General features: G+C 38.3%; 2 protein-coding genes across 3 annotated transcripts in view; one reads left to right on the top strand and one right to left on the bottom strand.

Annotated features, from left to right (window-relative positions):
• adcy5 (adenylate cyclase 5) overlaps positions 1–8,861 on the top strand; it is a 62,843-nt gene extending 53,982 nt beyond the window's left edge. For both annotated transcript variants that reach the window (XM_060876274.1, XM_060876273.1), the window contains exons 11-21: positions 175–272; positions 1,658–1,745; positions 2,418–2,534; positions 2,621–2,785; positions 2,957–3,132; positions 4,310–4,330; positions 4,639–4,768; positions 4,868–5,131; positions 5,222–5,426; positions 5,852–5,976; positions 6,077–8,861. In XM_060876274.1, coding sequence (XP_060732257.1) covers positions 175–272; positions 1,658–1,745; positions 2,418–2,534; positions 2,621–2,785; positions 2,957–3,132; positions 4,310–4,330; positions 4,639–4,768; positions 4,868–5,131; positions 5,222–5,426; positions 5,852–5,976; positions 6,077–6,205 — 1,518 coding nt within the window. In that variant the 3' untranslated portion in view covers positions 6,206–8,861. The remainder of the gene's footprint in view (positions 1–174; positions 273–1,657; positions 1,746–2,417; positions 2,535–2,620; positions 2,786–2,956; positions 3,133–4,309; positions 4,331–4,638; positions 4,769–4,867; positions 5,132–5,221; positions 5,427–5,851; positions 5,977–6,076) is intronic.
• A 4,603-nt stretch (positions 8,862–13,464) lies between these two features.
• Positions 13,465–21,776, bottom strand: sec22a (SEC22 homolog A, vesicle trafficking protein). Its single transcript, XM_060876272.1, has 7 exons — positions 21,637–21,776; positions 19,936–20,131; positions 18,277–18,440; positions 17,233–17,412; positions 16,717–16,835; positions 16,401–16,466; positions 13,465–14,567 (listed from the first exon to the last, which is right to left on the bottom strand). The coding sequence occupies exons 2-7, from the start codon at positions 20,115–20,117 to the stop codon at positions 14,367–14,369; spliced, it is 912 nt and encodes a 303-aa protein (XP_060732255.1). The 5' UTR covers positions 20,118–20,131; positions 21,637–21,776; the 3' UTR covers positions 13,465–14,366.
• Between the last annotated feature and the right edge of the window lie 1,895 nt (positions 21,777–23,671).

Here is a 23,671-nt window from a genome sequence, read left to right as displayed (position 1 = left end):
ATTGCTAGGGTGTGCGTTCAACCCAGTAAACAAAGCTTTCTATAGTTTATATGAGAGGTTCCACATTTATTACACGTATTCTAGGTTTATCCTAGTTTCTAATGCTCATCTATAAATGAATACATAAAAATAAAGTGTTTCTCTGCTCTTTTCTTTTCTCTTCCATCTCTTAAGTATTCTAAGCAGGTGGATTCCCGTTTCGGAGCATACGTAGCCTGTGCCACTCTTGTCTTCTTGTTCATCTGCTTCATCCAGCTTGTAGTCGTTCCACCGTAAGTATATCTGCATATCACGCTTTATTCGATGCAGGCAGTAATAACTAATTAGCTGGAGAGCTGCAACGTGTAACATCTGAGCATCTGCAGCAATAAACGTCCCTATAACCATAAACTTTGGTGCTAGGAAAAGAGGAATGTTGTTTTGAGAGATGTAAGAGAACTCCACAGTAAAAGAACAGATTTCATTTTCCTTTATTGTATAAATACAGCATATTAAATGAAAGGGATGCCTTCTGTAAATTTTATGTAGCTTTAACATTAAAACATGGAGCACAACTGAAGCTCAAATCAAATTACATTTCTCACTCTGCAGCTTTTGACAATTATCACCTTTTTATTATTTTTTTTTGTTAAGACACAATGACAAGACAATGTTAAGACAATGCTGATTCACGGACTTGCAGTTTGAAACGAAGAACACTGATTTAAAATACAAAAAGAGAGCCTGTGTGAAGTTACATTGAAAAAAGGCAGATATCAGAAACAGCTTTAACCCGCGGCGTCATTAATACCTTTGCTTTCTTTAATAAATGAATCATGCCATTGTTCAATTTGCGATTGCAGACATAAAGCGTTAATCAGCTCTGTCGCATTCATATGAGCTTGCAATTGTACAAAATGTCCACATATTTTCTGCAGATTTGGACCTGGATGTGTCGTGTGACATCATCACAACACGTATTCAGCCAAAGCTGTCATCCCTTCATGTACACTGAACATGAAAATAGCTATGAAAAAAATTTTTAATTACATATGTCTTCACAGGTAGGAATTTAAAAGCAGAATCCTGTGCTTGCAATTTCACAAATTAAAGTAGATTTTTATTCTGATAATTAAAAAAAACCACACACACAAACACGCAGAAATCTCTGCAATTTCATTCTGAAATTTTGGAAAGATCTGGAGCAAAATCAAGCATCCTTACCTTCAGCACTCACATAAAAACTCCTGGAGGGACTTATTATAACACAAGATTAAGTTCATTAGATGTCTTAGTGCATAACAGATTCATTGCATTTAGAAAGAGTGAAAGATTTTCTGTTGAAGTAAATATCTTTCTCTTCAGCTGTTTTTTGTTTTTTTTTTGTTTCATCCAAATAGCACTCTCTCCCAAAGGCATCCTGACTAATTCTGTCCGCTAATGCAGAAGACCAATCCTGTTCGATCGTGCAGTTCTTATTTATATTTGATGTGCATTATGTGATGATTTTCTCTAATTCTCTATTTCATCACCAGCAGCTTAGCACCAGTTCATTTCCACTGTTTACTGATCACTAAATGGCCCCATAAATGTGTCTGTTCCACTTCCTCATGTTGTACTCTTTAGTTTCGGTTTACTATCTGTTTACTTATTATTTTCATTTCCTTTTTTTCCACAGCTCCAACCTGATGATCGGATTCTACGTGTCATGTTCCATCATTCTCATGGTCATTCTGTTTGTTTCAGTCATTTACTCCTGTTTTGGGGTAAGTGTCTTCTTTTGGCAGCTCATTTCACACAACACCACACCATGACACAGTAGAACCATTGCACAAGATTTGATCCACCAATACAGACTACAAGAGACACTCTGGAGCAGTTTGGACCAAAAGCTCACCTACAACATGACATGCTAAATAAACCTTTGCTAAATCACCCATGTGGATGGGATTGTTTCTTGCTTGTGTCGCGTCTAAGCCGGTCCTGGGAGACCATGTATCAGACAAATCTCTGGCTCCGGCACATATTTATGCATGCTGTCCCAGTGTCCCTGTGTTCTTTCACCTGGAGAATTAGATTGACCTTTGGGTGAGCTTGTAAATCTAAAATGTCTTTCGGAAAATCGTTGGCTTACTTCCAGAGTATTTGATTGCCCACAAAATTGCTTCTAGGATTGAATTTAATTTGATAAGAAGACTAATTCTGTGAAGGAAGAATGAGCTTGTTCAGTAATAAAATATTAATATTATTAATAATAAAATGCCTTAGCATGTATGATAATTGCAGACCATAAGTCGTCCTAGCAAAGATGTGTTTTTTTTTTTTTTTTTTTAATGAGAGTGTAGCGAATAATTTAATTCACGTTGCGTAATTTCACAAGCCGAAATTAAACATCAGTAAATCTATGGCACGCTCCTGACCTCTTTTCTCTTTGCCAGATTTTCCCAGTTCCTCTGCAGCAGCTGTCTAAAAAAATTGTCCAGTCCAGACTCAACAGCACTCTGGTGGGCGTCATTACCATTGTTCTGGTCTTTCTCTCTGCCTTCATAAACATTGTGAGTACACCAACAGGAGGTAAATAACAATTTACGTCTTTAATGGTAAATTGGACCTTTTAGAGTATGTTTTTGTGCATCTCCAGTTCACATGCAGCACCGATGATCTGAAGTTGTGTTTGAGCCAAGAGTTTAATATCAGCCGGAGCAGTGTGAACGCCTGCCATGTCCGCAGCTCTGCCTTTAACTACTCGCTGTCGTCACAGAAGCACCTCTGTAACAGCTCCTTACCTGCCTGCAACTTCCCTGAGGTGAATATACTTCTTGAAATGTCTTCTGGATCAATTCTAACCACAGATTTAAATGAAACCCTTTTTATAAGATGTACTCAATCTAGAGAAGGAATAAATTTCAGAAATGATGACGTGGACTTACTAAGATGGTGTGTTTGTGTATTTTTTTTTTTCCTTGTGCTTTTTCAGTATTTCTCATCATGTGTACTGCTGAGCCTGCTAGCATGTTCTGTCTTCTTGCAAGTGAGCAGCATCGGGAAGCTCTTCCTCATGCTCTTCATTGAGATTCTGTATATCCTTATCATGGAGGTGCCAGAGGTCAATCTGTTTGACAATGTCGACCTTCTGGTAATGGCCAATGCCATGTAAGTGACTGTATACACACACACACACATATATATATATAATGTAGACACTGATCACAGTCACTCATTGTTTGGAAATGTAATTTGGCCTCATGCAATTAGTTAATAGGGAGCCACTACAGTTAATACCTAACATAATCCCGATTTATCAAGATTTTTTTTAGTTCACCTCATTTCAGTGAAGTGTTTTATGAGCTTTTATCCATTATCTTATTTTACTGCCAGATGTTAACAGCACGGCAGCATTCCTTCTGTATCTATATAGACATTCATATGCATTCACAAAAATAGGGAAAACTAGAAAAATTATAATCTTTATAATCTGATACTTTGTTGGCTACCTGTAAAATTTTAGATCTTCTTTTGTTAAAGCAGTTTTATTATATCAGTGAATCTCGGTGGCTTCAGCAGAGGTCTGAGTGGCATTATATCATTCAGAAATAGCAGTAATTATAATAAACTGCACATCTAAAGATATTCCCAGAGCTTTGCCTTTAGATTGATAAGGGTTTGTAAAGAATGTAGACCAGGAAGATCCTCATACAATATAAATAACCAATACCCATACATACAATAACCCTTTTTTGGAATGTTAAAAAAGGGTTGATGAGCCAGCAGGATGAATACGAGTGTGGAACATATCGAGTGAAAGCATTATAATTTTGCATTATGAGAACAGCAAATCCATGCATGTTCCAAATAGATTAGCATGTAGGCCTGTATTTTTTGTATAAGAGCTATTTTTGTATAAGAGCACATGCAGGCTGTCAATTTCTGGCAGTAAAATAACCCCATATGCAGGCAAACCACAGGTGTTCATGCAAAGTGGAAAATCACAGGATGCATTGCTGCTGTTAATCAGTATTAAAGCCTCACCCATCATAATCAAAACAATCTTTTTTATTATAATTATGCAATGGTAAAAAAAAAACAGATAATATGTCCATTACAAATAAACGATTAATATCCAGCACGATGATGGCTTTGTTTGCTGATTTATTTAGACGAATAGATTGCTCTAGTGCTTCAAACGCATTTTGATCCGTTCTCTAATGAAAGAATGAAAGCCCTCTCATGGATATTCCCATATCTGGTTTGGAATTGCTTTTGTCACATCAGTTTGGAAGGTAATGTGGTAGTTGTTTTGATTCATTTCCTTTTTGTTTTGTATTCACAGTGAGAACGTCACTGGAACAAGGTAAGATTTTATCTGGTAAATGGATTCACTGAGGTGAATTAAATCTTTTTGAACCCTAGCATGTTACTTTGATTGCTTTGCCATAATGATTGCTATCACTACACAAGCACAAAGTATCATCTTCAGGTTTGTACGTGTATAACTGAGATGGTATCGCAATATTCCACCAGCAGTTGTATTTTGTTGAGAAGCTCAAGCAGCTTTCCACTGTCCTTTCCTTGAAGCACATTCTAATCGAAAGTGCATAGTTTTTAGAAAAGAAGAAAGACTCAGCATCTTTATACCACTTTGTGTTTGTATTGCCACAGCTGTGGGACAGACAGGGTTCCCCTGAAGATTATGACCCCGGTGGTCATCACCGTTTTTGTACTGGCTCTCTATTTACATGCCCAGCAAGTGGAATCCACTGCCAGACTGGACTTCCTGTGGAAGTTACAGGTGTGTTTCCAAATGAAGTATCTGGAATTTTGTGAATTCCTATTTGCAGTTTCCATGTATGTCACATTACTAGTGGCCTGTTTCTCTCTGTCTCCTCAGGCCACAGAGGAAAAAGAAGAAATGGAGGAGCTTCAGGCGTACAATCGCCGTCTCCTACACAACATCCTCCCTAAGGATGTGGCAGCTCATTTCCTCGCTCGGGAGCGGAGAAACGACGAGCTCTACTACCAGTCATGCGAGTGTGTGGCCGTCATGTTTGCCTCTATCAGTAATTTTTCAGAGTTCTATGTTGAGCTGGAGGCCAATAATGAAGGCGTAGAGTGTCTGAGGCTTCTCAATGAGATCATTGCTGACTTTGATGAGGTAAAGCACCTAAAGATGGCTAAAGCATCCCATTTTCCATTATGTGTTTGAATTTCTTTATCTACTAACATCTCCTGCCATCTTTCTCAGATCATCAGCGAGGATCAGTTTCGTCAGCTGGAGAAAATCAAGACTATCGGAAGCACGTATATGGCAGCGTCCGGCCTGAACGACTCTACCTACGATAAGGTCGGCCGTTCACACATTCGAGCTCTGGCTGACTATGCCATGCGTCTCATGGACCAGATGAAGTACATCAATGAGCACTCTTTCAATAACTTCAAAATGAAGATTGGTAAGGACTGCTTGGTGTGGGGTGTAAAAAGCTGAAGTTATCTTTGCAGTATACCCTAGCTGATTTGATTGCAACGCTCAAAGTTGAAGCATGTTGAGTAGGTAAACATCATGATTTTATAGTCATGATTGTGGTCTGATCCTGAGCTCGAGTTACTGTCTGTGTGCAGCGTTGTCATGTCCACATAGGTTTTTTTCCACCTCCCAAAACGCTCTGGATTGGCCACTCTAAATTGAGCCTTGGTATGAATGTGTGTGGTGCCCTGTGATGGACTGGATTTCTATCCAGGCTATATTTCCATCTTGTGCCTACTGTTCCTGAGATAGGCTCTTGATCCACCATGACCCTGACCAGGATAAACTATTAACTCAAGACGAATGATTGTGGTTTGGTTTGATACATTGATTTCATGTGTGCTGCTGCAGGTCTTAACATGGGTCCAGTAGTGGCTGGAGTAATAGGGGCTCGTAAACCTCAGTACGACATCTGGGGAAACACAGTGAATGTTGCCAGTCGTATGGACAGCACGGGAGTTCCTGAAAGAATACAGGTTGGATGGTTACTTTTCTCCTTTAACACCGCAAGAACTCACCTTGAGCCTAATTGATCTGTTCCAACTTAATGTTTTATGTTTACTGTTTTCTTACCAGGTTACCAGTGACCTCTACCAGGTCCTCCATTCCTATAACTACTCACTGGAATGTAGAGGAGTTGTCAAAGTCAAAGGCAAGGGAGAAATGATGACCTATTTCCTGAATGGTGGGCCGAGCAGCAGTTAACATAAGCCTGTATCTTGCAGCCATGACATTAAAGACATGAAGTGGCCTGAGTTCTTAATGAAAAGCAAGGTGCTGAGCATTGAGGTCTCTTTGCTCTGTCTATAGTGACAGAGAAATTGTTTAAAGATGGCTCATGGAGTATTGTGACCTTTCAACATATTAATAGAGGAAGTCCTCAAGAGTGAAGGTCAGGATGTGAAGAAAGGAGTTGGAAAGTCTGTCTACATCCACCAAAACATCATCATTATTAGAAGAGACCAAAGAAAAGCAAAGGAATCTCAGAAATTCAAGGCGGTTCACCTGTTCAGACTTATCTCCTTGTGGGAGAGGGTGAGCGCTCGGATGCTGACTAGAGGCCGTTTTCAAGCTGAAAAACTGTCTGTCACTGAATTTGGAAAAGTCGGCAGATGTTTTATGTGTATATGATGCATCTAAGATCTTTGGGAAGCAATCCATGTTCTCACAGTCTCCTTATCCTTTAAATACTTTTGTGCTAAACATACTGGTGCAGCAACAACCTTCTTTTGTTTAGTACTGTGGTCGATACCCAGAAGGAGAACTGACTGTGTTCTGTGTCTGGCTATTTCAGTATGACATGAGACTGCTCACATTCTGTGTTTAAAGTGTGTATTTACACACACTCACACACACACACACAGATGTAGACAGAAAAGTGTTTTGCACTGAAGAAAAGACATGACAACTTGCTGAACCGAAGACACTCTGGAGGAGAGAAATAACTGTCAAACCTGCGTTTATTTTGTATCTTTGAGATTTTGTATTTTGTCTCAAAAACCAAACCTTATCAAAGCTATTTTAGATTCTATATTTTGTACATTAATATATTAGAGCGATGTCTATAAACAGAGGTGTGTATTCAGATGTATATATAAAGAAAATTGCAACAATCATGTATATTTTAATGGAGAAAATTTCATTTTCTTTCACCTGTACTCTCCTTTTGCATCAAAGCTATTTCAGGTTCACAAAAAATTATAAAAAAAAAAAAAAAAAAAGAGAGAGAGAAAGAGAATAGTGTCTTTTATCCTACAGTGTGTTTCACCGTAGAAAAAAATTGCAGGAGTTTTCCACAGCCAATGTTGTCTAAGCTAATAAACCATTGTTTAAGTTTATGTATTATGTGGGGATGTACTAGATGCCCTGCACCTCTTTGGCCGTTTTTTGCACTGTATGTCTGCCTTTCTTAGTATCATACACTGCTTTCCCCTCCCAGCTCAATCAGATGGTACGACCCAATGAATGTTCAGTTTCTCCAGTGAGGCCTTTGTACGTCCAGAACACTGAGTAACCACTAAACATCAGTGCCATGCTCCTCAGGAGTGCTTTAGGCACATCTTTATTCACTTCAGCTGGAAGGGATCTTCAGTGTGTTTTTGCCAACTACATGCAGACAGTCGCTAAATTATCCCATTTCTTTTCTTTAACAAAGAAACTTACTAAAGATGCTAGTTGATGTCAGTCTTTAAGCATCGTCTGTTACAGCATGTGCAGTCGCAGGTTTTCGCAAAGGAAGCAGCGTATCGTGTACGGGAACAGAATTTAGATTTTCCTGTAGACATTCAGTCACAACTTTACTACTGTGAGGGGTATCAAAAATTTATTTGCTCTTTGCAGGGGAAAAATGCAGTGCCATATATTTTACTGTCACTTTGTGAACACCCAAAAAAAGAGAAGCTACAGTGATGTCAGCATTGTATGTTTTGGTATTTTCTGTTTTATTCGAAATTGCAGTTGGAGGCCTTTTGGCTTCAGGTCAATGCAGGTTCAGCACAATTAACCCTCCTGTTATGTTCAGTTTCCAGGTCAGATTGTCCTGAATGACACATTGACCAATTTATTTATTTTTTATTAAACGTGTGTGATTTTTAATTTCTATAAATTATATTTTAATTATTTTACACCAAGGATTCCTTAGCCATAATAATATAATCATTTTCTTAGAAAAAAAATTTGTGTACAACTATGAACAAATGTCAGCTACCCTGTGAGTGAGTGGCAACATGCCACTGTTCGTCGCTATGTTAGTGTGCATGTCTTTGCAGGAGAGACAGACAGACTCAGCGGATTTGTCAGAGAAGGAGTGTGCCTCATGATACTTTTTCCTCTCTTATTTTCCCTCCTCCCTTATTGTCACATGTACGAATAATCTGTTCTTGCATGGTCCTGTAGTTGCTGTAAAAGTTGCATTTTCCATTACTGTACTATAAGATTGTTGAGGTTGAATAGTGTGTGAGGAGTGAGCTGAGAGGATGTGTGGTGGAGGCTAAAATAAATAAGGAACGGAGAATCTGTTTTTTTTTGTTTTTTGTTTTTTTCTCCCATGTCTAATGCTTCCTTGTTTCCATGCTTCCATTTATTTCGGAATTTTATCCAGGTCAATTTGACCAGCAACATAATAGGAGGGTTAAACATGCATGACAATTATGATGAATTGTACGATGTATAACCACATCTCTTCCTCTTAGATGTCGAGGTTCTGAGGCGGTTTGTCTGTATTTTGAGGACAATGCTCCTTATAATAATGGATATTGCTGGACTGCAGAATTCAGAGCTAATTTATGGTTTGTTTTTCTTTAACTGTGATGTCAAACACTATACCCCTTTTTTACATTCAAATAAATCACTTCAATGTTTATATATTCTGGAAATAAATTAGGCCATCAGTGTTTATGATCCTTTTTTGACTGCACAAGCCTTTGTTTGATCAAATTGAATTTTAGAACAAGGATGTGGATGTTGCAGACAATATCCAAAGGGTGGCAGCAGTACCATTTTCTTAGCTTTTATTCAGGCAGTTCATTCAGTTCATTTCAGTTCATTACATAACAATACGCTCATTGTCCACTTTTATTATGAACACGTGTAAACCGGGATGCTTATCTAAGCAGTTATCTAAACAGCCAATCATAGGGCAGAAGCACAATGTAAATTGGGTAGATTATAGATCCAGAGCTTCAGTTAATGTTCACATTAAACATTAGAATGCGGTAAAAATGTGATGCCTGTGATTTTTAGCAATAATTGTTGATGCCAGATGGGCCGATTTGAAAAACGAATGATCTCCTGGGATTTTTAAACACAGCAGTCTCTAGAGTTTATACAGAATGGAGCAAAAAAACATAAAACATCCTGTGAAGAGAGGTTGAAACACCTTGTTGATGAAAGAGAATGGAAGAGAATTATCAGACTGGTTTGAGCTGACAGGAAGTATATTGTAACTCAAATAGTCACTAATTACAGCTGTGATGAGCAGAAATGCATCTCAGCATGTACAAAACACTTAATCATGAGGTGGATGAGCAGAAGAGCTCCATCAGATTCCATTCCTGTCAGCTGAGAACAGGAAACTGGGGTTATCATGGGTTCAGATTCAGTGAACCTGGACAGAAAAAGACTAGCAAAAAAATCCACTGCACGTTTTCCCACTTTTGTAGGTTCAGAGGGTTGTGCATGCTGAGATGTTTTTCTGCTCCCCAAGGTTATAAAGAATGATTTTCATTTATTATGACCTTCCTGACAGCTTGAACCAAGCTTTTCTGGTCATTTTTCTCTGACCATCTCTCATCTTTTCCACACAGAGAACTGTCAATCATTCAATTATTTATTTTTTTTCTTTTTTCAACTCCATGTTGTGTAAACTCTAGAAACTGTCTGGCACCAACAACCATGCCATGATCAAAGTGGCCGAAATCACACCTTTTTCCTAAAGATCACCGTAATCCTTTATAGTGAATATAATGGATAGGATAAGCCAAAAAAGGTCCAAAACATTTGGTATGATTAAGTAAACTGAAAATGTGACAATTATCACAACGCTCTGGACTTCACTGGGTCCAGCAGCCCAATCATTTTGTCATACAAAAATATTTAATAGCATACTGAATTAAATATGACGTTACCTTAAATACATTTCTATATATCAATATGAAGGGGATCAAATAAACTGATTTGAAAATGATTGCTAGATTCACCTCAGTCAAGTTTGATTAAATCCATGCTGGTTTAAACTCTTTCTGGATGCTGTGATTTAAATAGATCCAGGTTTGCTACTTAAATGAAAACCTTTGTTTTCAGAGCACTGAAACAAAACTTTTTGTTTTTGTGAGCACTGCTCTTACATCATTGGGAGAGTTCACCTTGTTGTAACGGCACTCGTTTTAAATAATTGTACAAAGGAAATAAACGAATAGTTAAACTACTGCTCATAGTGTCTTACATGTGGAGTGATTTTAGAGAAAAATGAATTGAACTGAAGCCATGTTTTCACATTTCATATTATGTTTCTTGCTCAATAGATTTTTGGATTGTTTGCCTGTCCATCCATCCGTGTGCCCCCTTTCTCAGATTCTTTAGAACGAGTGCTTCATGCTTGGGGAATTAATATGAAATTAGCAACATAACCAACAGGGGGGCACGGTGGCTTAGTGGTTAGCACGTTTGCCTCACACCTCCAGGGTTGGGGGTTCGATTCCCGCCTCCGCCTTGTGTGTGTGGAGTTTGCATGTTCTCCCCGTTCCTCGGGGGTTTCCTCCGGGTACTCCGATTTCAAAGACATGCATGGTACTGTAGGTTGATTGGCATCTCTGGAAAATTGTCCGTAGAGTGTGATTGCGTGAGTGAATGAGAGTGTGTGTGCCCTGCGATGGGTTGGCACTCTGTCCAGGGTGTAACCTGCCTTGATGCCCGATGACGCCCGATGACCCGAGAAGTTCGGATAAGCGGTAGAAAATGAGTGAATGAATGAACTTAACCAACAGGTTAGAGATCATAGCAAAGTCTGATGGGTTTCCTTCAGTAGCTTCCTTCCTGTTTGACAGAAATCTTAATTACATGTCCATCTTCGGGAAATGGCTATTAGTTTATCATTAGTGATATCTGATCAAGTGCTTGTGTGTAGGATTTAGATGAAATTATTATGAAAACTAGAAGATGCACTGTTCAGATTTTGGAATTGATCCAAATAGGGTCAAGGTTTTTCAGTCATTAGCTTATTTCTTCAAGGTTTTTCAGTCATTAGCTTATTTCTTGTATGAAGTAAATTCAATAGTGAATCAAAATTCATTTTTTAACTGATTGATTTAAAAAAAAAAAAACGGCATTCTTAAATAATTTATCAGATTTCATTTAATTTAAAGGGCTTTCTACACGTCTATCATTGGCATGTACTTTATGCAGCTCAAGGTTTCCTAAAAAACAAAAAAGTGTGAAATCAGCTCAGCAGTCACATAAAAAAAAAGATTATGTGGGTTTTTTTGGCACATGGATGCTTTCTCTGCATTCGTGTATAAATGGGACATAATTTTCACAACAGCAATCTGTGCCAGTCAGTGTTTCACCTGTGTTGGTGCAGTCAGCATGACGAGAGAAAAACTAGTACATTAAGCTCATTAGTCGCGCTGCTCCGGAGGAAATGGTCCTTTCTGTAAAATGCATAACAGACTCTCACCATAATAACCTCGGTGTGATTAAAGAGTGCAGTAGAAAAGGATTGCAATAATAAAACGACAAGCGTCGAAAATTTCTCTAATTTCTAAAGAATTCACTTTTGATTTGGTATATAGGTTGTCCACTGAAGAATTTTTATTGGAAGCCTACATGATAACTTTATGCTGTGTCATCCTGCTCTGGAATTTTTACTATGACTCAAAATACTAAGGAATGACTTCAGGAGAAGTCAGTGGATGCAGTTAAGTGGAAGTAACCTTGAAAATTCTGTGAAAGTGATGTTCCTGGATCCAACATGGAAGATCTTTAGAAGTTCAGCAGAGCTATGAGAAAAGATCCAAGACCCTAAACCTGTTCATACAAAGCTTTGGAATTTGTGAATGGCTTAGTGGTTAACACGTTTGCCTCAGATCCCCTGGAGTTGGGGGTTTAATCCAAAAGGTCCCATGCCTTGTTCCCGGAGTCCCCTTGGATAGTCTCAAGGTTCCTTGTGACCCTGTGTAAGACAAGTGCTTCAAAAAATGGATGGATGGATTTAGCGTGCAAGCTAAAACAAAATATTACAATTAAAATGAATGGATTGATATTCCTCAGAATACAGGTACTTTATATTGATTGAAGCATAAACAGGAATTACTTTCTGGTTACATGTCTGAATAATAAATAGGCTTCCACAATGCAAAATTATCAAACTGTTTTCATATTACTTTATGCTCAAGTAGCCTAAATCAGCACTGTACCAACTAATCACAATATTTATTATTTTCACAAATTCAGAACTAAATACATGCCTACACTACATTTATGAATTTCATGACTGAGCAGTTAAGGAGATTAAAAATTAGAAATAATTAAAGTTATTGCTATAAAGTTAGAAAATTATGCCACTGCTATCCAAATTACCTTTATCTTTGTTTTTCCCTAGTCAGTGGTCAGATGAATAAAGAATGTAATTATGGGCCTGAGCACCACTGGTATGTTTGGCAATGATTGTGGATATTGAAGACATTGAGGCTTAGTGGCATAGCCATTTTTGCTAATTTATTACAAAGTTTTTAGCTAATTAATAGACCAAAACCTCAAGGATGTTTACAAAATCAAATCAATAAAAAATAAAAATTGTTGCAAAAACAGCTTTATAATATAAATATATTTTATATTACGTCTATGATTATATTTGAATGCGAAAGTTAGCCGATGGTAGACATTACAGGAACATGCTTTTAACTTCTCTTGTAGAGACCTGGGGCTCATTTGATAATCCCGTTCATCCCAATGGTGTTTATTAGGGTTGTGGTCAGTGCTCTGTGTAAATCATCAGGTTCTCCCACACTAACCTTGACAAACCATGTCTTTGTGGACCTCCTTTACAGGCACAAAGGCAATGTCATGTTAGAACATGTTTGGACTCCTTAAGTCAGTGTGTATGGTACAGCATTCAGGCATTGTACATAGTGGGCTTCAAACTGAAGGAATAGTTTGAGGAAGGTCTACGTATGTGTGTAATGGTTTGGTGTACACAAACTGGTCAGTGGTAGTCCTATGGTGGTCCATTTACAAAAAGGACGGTGTACACCAACACATGGTCTAAGGTCAGTAAGTGTAAACATACTTGATTCCAAAAGAGTTTTTAAGGATACTAGATGTTCAGTGCACTTTTTGTTTTACAGACAAAAGACCACAGATTGAAGTGGCAGGTCATTCACCATTTTGTTTAAAAAAAAATCATTAGTTTTAATGCTGTAATGAGTCAAAGATGTAAGACAGTAAGTCTAAAAACATTCAGACTGATATAATAATGAACAGAAGTATTTACTGAATGTCCCTTGGAACAGATTCAAAAACATCATCTGTCACCCATTTTCTTTTCTTTAGCACAATCGACATACAGGTACATAAATATAACAGGAAGTATTCATTCAGTTGTCAGGGTTTTGTTTGCTGGTGCCCACTGGGAGCTAAAAGTGAACTGAAAGCCTTTGGTGGTAAACAGAAGTCTGTATATCAGCAGGCCTCTCCTCTGCCATAAAAGAGCCAGAAGTGAGCTGAATCCATCAGCAACCAGAGAAAGCTGCAGGCAGCACAGAGTCTACTGAGACAAGTTCACACATCATACTCCTAACACACACCAGGTCTGAATGTGCTTTTAGGGTAATATGGTTTGATAACAGCAGCCTCGAGATACATTAAGTGAACAACATCGTTAGGTGTGTTCTGTGTCTGTGTCTGTATGAATTAGTCAAATGATTTAAAAAGGTCTGAATAGAGAAACAATGTATGCAGGTTTTATGCTTGTGTGTTGTAAATTGTGGCAGTTTTGGTACATTTCATTTGTACCATGCACTAAACAGTCTTGCATATCTGGTATAATCTATAATTACACCATTTATTACAAAAAAAAAAAAATCAATTAAAAAAAATGCAAATTAATGCCTGATATTTGCAGTTGACGTTTTTGGATTGCAACAAAACACAAAACCAGTGAACACATTATAGGATAACTGTCAGAGTAATTAAACTGCTATTGAATCCTGAGCTGTTGTTTCTACATTAAGTCTTTTTTAATGATCATTGACTCGCATAGTCCAAAAACACAATGCCAACATCTTACATTATCATTTAGTCTTCTGTAGACTGTGCTAGGCATGACAGTTTGAAGAAGGTTTTGTGTGTATGTTTGTGTGTGTACAAGTATTCAGACGTTGTAGTCAGGAGCTTTGCCTTGTAGCTGCCTTAGGTGGATCTGCAGAGTGATGAAAGCCCCGACTGTGACGTGGAAGAGGATCTGCCACATGTTGCGCAGTTCATACAGGTACATGTTGCACAGGCAGATAAGAGCAAAGGCCAGGAACGACTTGATGTTCCTCCACACCGTGAAGTATGCAAATAAGTAACACTGTACAATGAGGAGAGAGATAGCTTTGTTATTTTTTGCAGCCCAAAATTGTTTTTTCACAACACAACATTGAGTCTATAATTCCTGCAGATTTACTTCATCTTGCGTACAGTGGTGTGAAAAAGTGTTGGCCCCCTTCCTGATTTTGTATTTTTTTGCACGTTTGTCAAACTTTAATGTTTCAGATCATCAAACAAATTTAAATATCAGTCAAAGATAACAAGTAAACACAACATGTTTTTAAATGAAGAACATCATGCCAACAGTAAAATATGGTGGTGGTATTGTGATGGTCTGGGGCTGTTTTGCTGCTTCAGAACCTGGAAGACTTGCTGTGATAAATGAAACCATGAATTCTGCTTTCTACCAAAATATCCTGAAGGACAATGTCCTGAAGGACAAGTTGAAGCGAACTTGGGTTCTGCAGCAGGACAATGATCCAAAACACACCAGGAAGTCCACCTCTGAATGGCTGAAGAAAAACAAAATGAAGACCTGACCTGAATCCTATTGAGATGCTGTGGCATGACCTTAAAAAGGCGTTTCATGCTTAAATGCTCCAATGTGGCTGAATTACAACAATTCTGCAAAGATGAGTGGACCAAAATTCCTCCACAGTGCTGTAACACACTTATTGCAAGTTATCGCTTGATTCCAGTTCTTGCTGCTAAGGGTGGCCCAACCAGTTATTAGGTTTAGGGGACAAACACTTTTTCACACAGGGCCATGCAGGTTTGGATTTTGTTTTCCCTTTATAATAAAAACCTTCATTTAAAAACTGCATGTCGTGTTTACTTGTGTTATCTTTGACTAATATTTAAATTTGTTTGATGATCTGAAACATTAAAGTGTGACAAACGTTCAAAAAAATAAAAAATCAGACCACTGTATGTAAAATCAAAACTAGTTTCACTCTCCATTAAACTATTTTTAAAACATTACATGACCAAAGGCTTTTGGACACCTGACCATCACCTGCCACCTGTATGTGGTTCTTCCAAAAACTGCAGACACAAATTTGGATACACAATTGTATAGGATGTCTTTGCATACTGATACATTACTATTTCCCTTCACAGTAACTACTGGGTTCAGACATGATTCCAGCATGTCACCACCCCTCTGTACACAAAGACAGATTCTGCTAAGATTGGTGTGAACTCGAGTGACCTGCACAGAGCCCTGACTTAACCCCAATGAACACCTTTGGGGTAACTTTGGTCTTCCTTACCAACAAGTAGTGCATATGGGATATTCAACAAGATCATATGAATGTGACGGTCAGGTGTCCACGTACTTTTGACCGTATAAGTGTAGTTGTACTAAAAACACTATCACACTATAGCATCAGCAAAAAGTTGAAGGCCAGCATGCTCAGCCTTGCCTTGCACATTTCATTTCAGTCTATCGACCCTCCTGAAATGATGAGTGCCTCCATCTCCTACTAGAACAATGCGAACTAATCAATTTTAGGTTGGGAAGATTCACGGTGGTACTCTACACAGTGATTTAAGAAGAGGGGGAGTTTAATGATCATATCTTCAGGAATCCTTGTCCCAAGTCCAGCTCACATACCACCTGTCTGGAAGTCATACTTTTTTACTGGGTACACAATTTAAGAGAAAATGCTTTTGCAGCACCAAAAAGAAATCCTGGAAAACAGGTACTGCTTAGTGTGAATGCCGTACAAATTTCACCGAATTACTTCAGCAACATCAGCACTGATGCTGATGGTTTTTCTAAGAATGGAGTACATGCAGCTCCCCCTCTTCCATGCTGATGGAAATGAATGCTGCAAGTCACTCAAGCTCTTGATGGATGACTTTAACTTACCTGATATAGACAGGCAGCCGTTCCCAGGAAAAAGGCAATTACATAATTAAAGTCTTCGTCCTCGTTCTGCGGATAAAGCAGAAAAAAAGAGAAAAGGTCCCGCATTAAGGAATTATCCAGCATGAACTAATTACACGCAGAAATCCATTGTTAGATTAATTAAGCTGCAGTAGATGCTAGCTGGAGCTGTGATGCGTAACTATTGAATCGTAATTGCTGTTACATTGCATAACGGTTTATATAAATATAGTCCAGTGTATTATTGAATGTAGGTATATGTATATATAACCATATATGTGTAAGAAGGAAGGTTTACCTGCAATATGCTTTCTATGGCATGGACACCACGTAGTAAATTTAGCGCACCACACAGAATGGTTAGGACACATGCCACTATGCCTGGCAAGGTGACAGGCTCCAATGTTTGATTAGGAGCTACAAAACAAAAATAACTAAATAAATAAAAAATAAAATATATGAATCCAGTACCAAAAAGACATACAATTCCTAGGCAATAACCTGCTTGAACAAGTCTAAGGATCTTGTGAGCACATAATATGATGGGAAGGAACTATTTACTGAAGAAATGCTTTAGCTTATTAGTTATAACTATAATACAGTGAAGCACCATGTAGCACAGTACAGATCGCTTAGCTTGGTATAATTCTTACAACCTTAATTGGTCAAGGGAGAGTAATTAGAAAAAATCACATTGTGTGATTACACACATGAGCTTCATATATAAATTCTGATGCTATTGTAAAAATAATGATGTAAGCACATTGGTATATATGGTTTCAATGAGAGTAAGGACACATAAGGCGGTAAGTACCTATGCCTTTATATTTGGAAGAAGTGCTGTGGGAAAAGCCATTGATCAAGCTTAGGTCTTCAGGAGAGAGCTGGTATGGGGGGCGCAGCTTGATCTCTGTCTGCATATCAGACAGATTAATCTTCGTGGACAAAGAACGTGGGCTGTTGTAACGCTGCTTGGTCTTCTGTATAAAGTTGTCTGTGAGAAGCCCCGAAGTCAAACACAAGCAAAAAGCCAGCAATGACATAAACTGTCTCAGAAACACTGACAGACTGCTCTGTGATAAGAAATTGTGTTAGATCAGCTCATTTGCAGCACAGTCCTTTTCGGCCTGTATCTGGACACATGCACACACACAGCAACACCCACACACCGACGCACATGCACCCACACACTTGTGTTTGTCAGTCGAACTGAATTATTACTGGTTTTACGCATCTACCCCCACTTCCCACCTTTATTAATTAATTTGTAGAAATCCTTCTGACAGGCTATAAGGGCTAGTCTTAAAGGCTTTTTTCGATGTAATGGAGTGACATAATTGGTTAAATAATCTGATTACTAGAAATGACACATGCATCTATTCCTGACTTCATCCTGCACTGAAGAAAATAAAAACACAGACTTTTATTTTACCACACAGCAAAAAACTAAGATTTATGTAAATTTAAGCATATGATGGCAAAAGATGCCTTGTAGTCTGTTACATATACATATAAATCTGGTACTTGTTCCGTCTATTAATTCACAGTCAGAATCTCATACACATGCTCCACCTCACTGATCCAATTCCCAATGCTTTTAATCACTGCTTGTTTGCAATATTACTATTGCTCATTTGTATTTCAATTCAGTGGTTCAAACAAAGTGGTAGATGTCAAAGTTTCATCATTACATATAAAGAACTGAGAAGTCAGAATGTTTGAGTGCAGTAGAAGATGGAAGAACATCAGGTACTTTGGAGGCTCACACACAATCCCACTGTTTGTAGAGATCTACAGCAGATTATATGACATGTTCCAGAGACATACATTTTTGAACAGTAATGTGCAGAGAACTCACCAAACTCAATAAAGGAGTAGGGCCTGACAGCGCTGCTAATGCGCTTGGTGTCGTATGTGACAAGGAATTCTTTCTGTAACTCATCCAGGAAACAGAATGCCAAGACATTGGGATAGTTTTCTGTGCATATCATCATGTAGCCCACTCCCAGAGAGCTGGTGAAACTGAATAACAAACAAAATAACAGTTTTTATTCATACCAACTACCAAACATTTAACACCAAATAACTCTTGTCTGACAAATCTTATTTTTATCTTCTATGTCTCTCTAACACACACACACACACACACACACACACACATATATATACATACATACATGAGGTCCTGAGATGTGCCACCTGCCCCTGCCTTATTATCATGAGAAGACAGTAAGAATTTGGACAATGTCACAAACTTACATATACTCTGGAACTCTAAATCAGCTAAGCAAAGCAAAGCGATGCAAAACTTTTCAGAGACACACACCTATGCACCAACCTATTCATCAATTACTCATGCTGCTACATTTGCTTTCCTTTAAAATACATGCAGCTTGACAGCCTCACAGGAAACTGGGCACATTTTTGTCACCATGTCTCTCTACATTAATGTCTCCTTAGAGAGATGAAACAATTCTATGACTCACAGCCTCGAGTGGCAGGAAAAAAGGGGAGTCGACTCGTTCGTGCCCGCTAACACAGTTTAGAGTGATGAATAGCAGCTGCCTCGAGCGCAAGGCTTCAAAACAGCTTCACCCAAGGGCCTCGGAGGAGGCATCTATCAGCATATGCTGATTTAGCTGCTAATTTACCTGATGTGTCACCACTTCACTTTGCTTTCTTTTAAGACCTTATGCTCATTTTGACTGAAAAGCACTGCATGCAGAAACCATTTTTTAGTGGAAGAAACTGCATGTATATCGTATCATTTCCCATAAATGTCAAGTGCATACAAAGACTTACTATATCATATGATCTGATTATATTGCAATAACCTATTACAGAGCTAATCAAACTTTACAAAATGATAAAGTAATTCTGCACACATTTTGAAGTGAGTCGCAGATGGTTTCAACAGACCATAAGTCATAATATATTTGGTACAAGTCAATAATACATTAAGATTTGGACATTTATGGTACAATTTCTTCCTAAACATGAATTAAAGGCTCTTGTGAAATACTGCATTTTCTGTGTGCTTTCCATTTAAAGCAGGCACTAAGGAGACAGAGAAATATCTCTGTGATGTTCCTGTTGCTTAGCAGAGAAACAAATCCGGCGCTGTAACAAAAACCAGGAAATCATTGCCGTATGTGGTATTGAACTGATTTGGGTTGTCAAGCCTTTTTTTAAACTCCAATCTCTCCCAATTTGATCATCAATTCCTATCCACGAACTAGTTCCCGCCTTGTATGAAAGCATTCTGTCTTCTTCCATACAATTAAAGTTCACAGATGCCCACAGCTGTCATCCCTCTCAAAATAAGATAGCAGTACCATTTAGTCTTCCAGCTTTACAGGAGTCTAGGTTTGTCAGTGTTTAAAACTACGAGTTTGCAGACAGATTCAACTTGAGTTTTCTACATTCTTGCTCCTTAAAATGCAAAACTGTTATATTTACCTAAAAAAGTATTCATGACTACATAAAGACATGCATTCATAATTTACAAATCACATACTTGACATTGTACTGGCCAGTCTTAAGACAGCAGCGGTCAGGAAACTGGCTGAGTTTTTTGGACAAGCCCTTGAGGTGCTTCTTGGTCTCTTGCAGCCCTTTGTCCTGTTCATAGTCAGTAGAGGCAGAGAGGGGCAGGCCATCCCTCACCCGCACGACTGAGGCAAACAGGACCATAGACATCTTACAGTGAAAACCTGTAACCGTAGGTGTGCACAGCATAAGCAGTGAATATTTTACTGGACAGCTCAGACACAGAACATACCACAATTTTACAGAGCTAGATCTCACAACTACATTGTACATGTAACTACATTTCTAAAAATGGTTTCTAGTCTGTCACGCTCCAAATGCCAAAGAGTGTAAACAGAAAAGCTGTACAACAAGAACTATACTTACAGTTCTGTCCTAGTCCTTTTATGTCATTTTACATTTACATCTACCTTACTATCCTCTTCAAAGGCACTGTGATGTTCCTGTTGCTTAGAAAAGAAACAAAAATAGCACCATACCAGAAACTAGTGAATTATTGCCGTATGTGGAATTAAACTGATTAGGGTTGTCAAGCATTACCCCAATTTTCTCCATACAGGGAAGTTTACAGTCAATCACACCTAGTTACTCTAGCTCTGATTGAAAGGTGAGAGAATACAGTCATCACTCTCAAAACAAGACAGCAGTAATTTTTATGCTCTCTTAGACGTTTTCTAAAAAGGGGAAAATTATAGAGTAAATAGAGATGATAGAGAAAATAATCTGACTCATCTGCGTTCATTACACTGCAACATGTTTTTGTGTGCACTTTCTTAATCACTGGTGATGGATGCGTCAGCAAGGCTGGTTGAAAAATATGATATAACCCACATCATATATAATGATGATATAACACACATCAAATCAGCTCCAGGTTCACATCTTCACATCTAATCTGTGTATTTTTCAGATGGGTGTTAGTGGTCCAGTTATACGCTTTGTTACAAAAAAAAGTCAAAAAAAAAATTCTTTTTTAAATTCTGCTTTATTTCTAAGATATTTATTTGTTAACAGCAAAAACACTGAAGTGGATGCCAAAATAAATATACTATATTCTAATGCTGCTGTCTTTTTTTATCTTTAGGAATCAGTGCTTGGCCCTGTAAGTTCATGTAGATAAGAAACCTGCCAATTAAATCAATAATAAAATATTTTAAAAATGTAAAAAATATCAGTACCCTGGACAGCACCTTTGTTTATATGCTGAAGTCTGAGCTCTTACTAGCTGACCGCTTTGTTTACAGTTAATTTAATTGTAAATTTTCATTCAGTGTGAATTTACAAACCTCCAAATCAACCCTAGCTTAAATTAACCAGCTTGGTTTATCGCTATCGTTTATCTATTGCAGCAAGGCGGCGCTAAATCTGCCATTCAGCTCACTAGACAAGATTTGTTGATTAACGCACCTTTTAGCATGTTAGCTGTTTGCTAACTAGTGCACATGACTGTTGTTAGCTACATGGCTAACTATATATGAACCGCTAAACTAACTGCGACCTAGAACATTTAGGAAACCATTTTCATAGGTAATACTGACTCGTGAAAATAGTGAAACGTCAAAATAATTGACATGCTTATGAGCTAGCTGATAGCAGACATGCACTATGTAGCTGCTCTGAGTGATTAAAGCTGTTCCCAGCTGGTGCTGAAACAGTAAACACAGCTAACCTTCGGAGAGGCATTCCTCGCTTGGTTGGAACTCAGATTTGCATTTGTCTAACTGCAGAAACGTGCATTTTATGCTATTCCTGCTTCCTGTGTTGTGCCGAAGACAGTAGCATCAGGGGAGTAGCAGATTGTTTACGTGGCTCTGCGAAATGCATCATGGGTAGCAGCGCCTCTGCCGGCTATAAACAAGAAGCACAAGTCAGGATTTTACTTAAGACTCCCTTTGTTTGACTTTTAAAATTCAGCATTATTTAGTCCTGAATACTTGTTTATACCAAAATACACTGATCTTTTTAAGGTTTACAGATATAAAAAAGTGATACAGGCTGTAGTTACATTCTAGAGTATTCAAATGGACATAATGGCATTGTAATGTGAATCAAATTTATAATTGATATTTGCATTAGTAAACAATACAAAGAAAGGGTATTAATGCTCATTTCTTCCATCCACTTCCTCAGTACTGGGAATCCTAAGGAGGGCAGAGGGGAGCCTGATGTCTATACCAGGAGACTCGGAGCACAAGGTGGAGAACGCCTTGCGTGGGTCCCAGTCCATCACAGGGCACAATCAACGCATACACTCACAAACCATCCACACACTGCAGACAATTTAAACATGCCAAACAGCCTACAGTACAAAGTCTTTAGACAGGTACAGGAAAGTGGAATCCCCGGAGGAAACCTATGAAGCACACAGAGAATGAAGCCCAATGAAGCACAGTGAGAACAGGGAAGCCCAGGGAGAACAGAGAGAATAAAGCCCAATGAAGCACAGGGAGGACAGGGAAGCCCAGGGAGAACAGAGAGAATAAAGCCCAATGAAGCACAGTGAGAACAGGGAAGCCCAGGGAGAACAGAGAGAATAAAGCCCAATGAAGCACAGGGAGGACAGGGAGAACAGAGAGAATAAAGCCCAATGAAGCACAGGGAGGACAGGGAAGCCCAGGGAGAACAGAGAGAATAAAGCCCAATGAAGCACATGGAGGACAGGGAGAACAGAGAGAATAAAGCCCAATGAAGCACAGGGAGGACAGGGAAGCCCAGGGAGAACAGAGAGAATAAAGCCCAATGAAGCACATGGAGGACAGGGAGAACAGAGAGAATAAAGCCCAATGAAGCACAGGGAGGACAGGGAAGCCCAGGGAGAACAGAGAGAATAAAGCCCAATGAAGCACATGGAGGACAGGGAAGCCCAGGGAGAACAGAGAGAATAAAGCCTTTTTGTAAGTTTTATGTAAACTTTTATGTAAGTTCTTATTCTGAAATTAATAGACATAAAGAGGCAGTATTCCTAGGATATGCTCAAGATCCATTGCCTACCCGTCCATAGAAAAATAGCCACTGAAGATGAATGAATGAATGAATGAACATAAAAAAACAAGGTGGTGAAACAATAACTGTTCTCACAGAGGAGATACCAGGAACTGATTATGATCTATATCACAGCACACACGAATTCTGCTGGATCAAAAGGTGTAAGTTCTAAACTTCACACATTATATATTTTATTTTAATATTATGTTTCTCTAATAGGTGGTGGACTAAATTTATTAGAAACAATTAGAAATGATTTTCAATTTCATGTTGCTAAAGAATATTTGTTGAACATTTGTTGAACATTTGTGTTGCTCTATGGAACAGAGAGGAAATTGACTTTGTATAGATCCAGTCGTAAATGAAGAACATCATTTTGACTGCTCGCTTAAAGTGAGGAATTTCTCCAGAACCAATAATCAAGTTTTTTTTTTTTTTTTTAGGTTTTTGAGTTCTCTTATAACCAAGCAGCTTCTCCCAGTGACTTTGTTTACTGAATTTTCCTTGGTGCAATTAATTTTGTAAGACAGCCCAAAAACTACATTCTGAAAACAGAGACCATCATCAGTCAAAATGATATGACAAAGCACAAAGGAAAAATAACAGCAGTATTGAAAAAGTTTTTAGAGATTTTTAAACACAACACTGCTTCCAACTTTGCCAACTGTAGACTGCTGTAACATTCTGCTGGGAGTATTTGCTTGTGCCAAATGTATATG

This window comes from Tachysurus vachellii, chromosome 8, assembly GCF_030014155.1.
Source record: "Tachysurus vachellii isolate PV-2020 chromosome 8, HZAU_Pvac_v1, whole genome shotgun sequence".
Lineage (NCBI taxonomy): Eukaryota > Metazoa > Chordata > Actinopteri > Siluriformes > Bagridae > Tachysurus > Tachysurus vachellii.
The sequence above is the reverse complement of the archived record's forward strand: the minus strand, read 5'-3'. Positions and strand labels throughout refer to the sequence as shown.

What these genes read in the sequence shown, in the direction of transcription:
- sec22a (XM_060876272.1), bottom strand. Translation starts at nt 20,117, where the DNA reads ATGTCTATGGTCCTGTTTGCCTCAGTCGTGCGGGTGAGGGATGGCCTG. An exon ending in CTACTCCTTTATTGAGTTTG is followed by an intron (nt 17,413 to 18,276) that starts GTGAGTTCTCTG and finishes GGCTTCTCACAG; the next exon opens with ACAACTTTATACAGAAGACC. An exon ending in TTCCAAATATAAAGGCATAG is followed by an intron (nt 16,836 to 17,232) that starts GTACTTACCGCC and finishes TTTGTTTTGTAG; the next exon opens with CTCCTAATCAAACATTGGAG.